Source organism: Rasamsonia emersonii, assembly GCF_000968595.1.
Source record: "Rasamsonia emersonii CBS 393.64 chromosome Unknown ctg1118621761031, whole genome shotgun sequence".
In the NCBI taxonomy this organism is placed as follows: domain Eukaryota; kingdom Fungi; phylum Ascomycota; class Eurotiomycetes; order Eurotiales; family Trichocomaceae; genus Rasamsonia; species Rasamsonia emersonii.
This window is the reverse complement of record NW_013562648.1, coordinates 1-1030: the sequence shown is the minus strand read 5'-3', so window position 1 is coordinate 1030 and position 1030 is coordinate 1. Positions and strand designations below refer to the sequence as shown.

Here is a 1030-nt window from a genome sequence, read left to right as displayed (position 1 = left end):
TTCTCTCTCTCTCTCTCTCTTTCTCTCTTTCTTCCCTGGTGAAGACTTCTCTTTCCTTCTTTCTCTGCATTTCCTCAGGTCGAGCGTGCTTGGCCGTCCTTTCCTTTCTTTTACGTCCTTGCCACTGGTATTCTGGCAAGAGTGACGCTCGCTGGTTCGAAGAGCAGCCGATTCGTTCCTTAGACGTCGACTGTGTCGACTGCATTCGTTCTTCTGCCAGACAGAATACCAGACACTGTCTTCTTTCAGTCCTATTCGATTGTTCAGTCAATCTGCAGACATGTTCCTCAGATCTTCGTTCAGATATTTACTTCTGGCTGCCGCAGTCACCTCTGCCGTCGCTCAGTCTGGGTCTAAGCACGTCTTTGCACACTTCATTGTGAGAGATCTCTCCTTGTTCTGGCAGAATTTGTCTAATTCCATCGCAGGTCGGAAATGCTGCAGAAATGACTCCCCAACAGTGGGAGTCCGATATCCAACAAGCCAAAGACGCCCACATCGACGGTTTCGCGCTCAACATCGCCGCCAAAGACCCCAACACCGACGGCATCCTGCAGAACGCCTATGCGGCCGCCGAGGCCGTCGGCGACTTCAAGCTCTTTCTCTCCTTCGACTATGAGGCTGAGGGTCCCTGGCCCATGGACAGCGTAATTGCCAAGATCAACACCTACAAGAATTCCACCGCCCAGTTCCGGTTCCAGAACAAGCCCCTGGTGTCGACCTTCGAAGGCACGGGCAATGTCGACGACTGGCCCAAGATCATCGAGGCCACCGGCATCTCGTTCATCCCCTGCTGGACCAGTCTGGGGCCGTCTGGGCTGGTGTCTGCTCTGAAGATCGTCGACGGCTTCTTCAGCTGGGATGCCTGGCCCGTCGGGGCGGAGGACATAACCACCTCCAGCGACGAGGCCTGGATCGCGGCGCTCAGCGGCAAGCCGTACATGATGCCCGTGTCGCCGTGGTTCTACACCAATCTGCCGCAGTGGAACAAGAACTGGCTGTGGCGAGGTGACGATCTGTGGCATGATCG

At 55.4% G+C, this 1030-nt stretch overlaps 4 protein-coding genes across 4 annotated transcripts; 3 read left to right on the top strand and 1 right to left on the bottom strand.

The window, feature by feature from the left end:
* On the bottom strand, positions 1-307 carry T310_9235 (uncharacterized protein; the record flags this gene model as incomplete). Its single annotated transcript, XM_013468302.1, has 1 exon — positions 1-307. A coding segment is annotated over one exon (307 nt), but the record flags the coding sequence as incomplete, so codon positions are not given.
* T310_9234 (uncharacterized protein) lies at positions 1-383 on the top strand (the record flags this gene model as incomplete). The annotated part of the gene is made up of 1 exon (XM_013468301.1): positions 1-383. A coding segment is annotated over one exon (383 nt), but the record flags the coding sequence as incomplete, so codon positions are not given.
* Positions 146-619, top strand: T310_9233 (uncharacterized protein; the record flags this gene model as incomplete). The annotated part of the gene is made up of 1 exon (XM_013468300.1): positions 146-619. A coding segment is annotated over one exon (474 nt), but the record flags the coding sequence as incomplete, so codon positions are not given.
* T310_9230 (Glucan endo-1,3-alpha-glucosidase agn1) lies at positions 384-1028 on the top strand (the record flags this gene model as incomplete). The annotated part of the gene is made up of 1 exon (XM_013468299.1): positions 384-1028. A coding segment is annotated over one exon (645 nt), but the record flags the coding sequence as incomplete, so codon positions are not given.
* Positions 1029-1030: the final 2 nt, after the last annotated feature.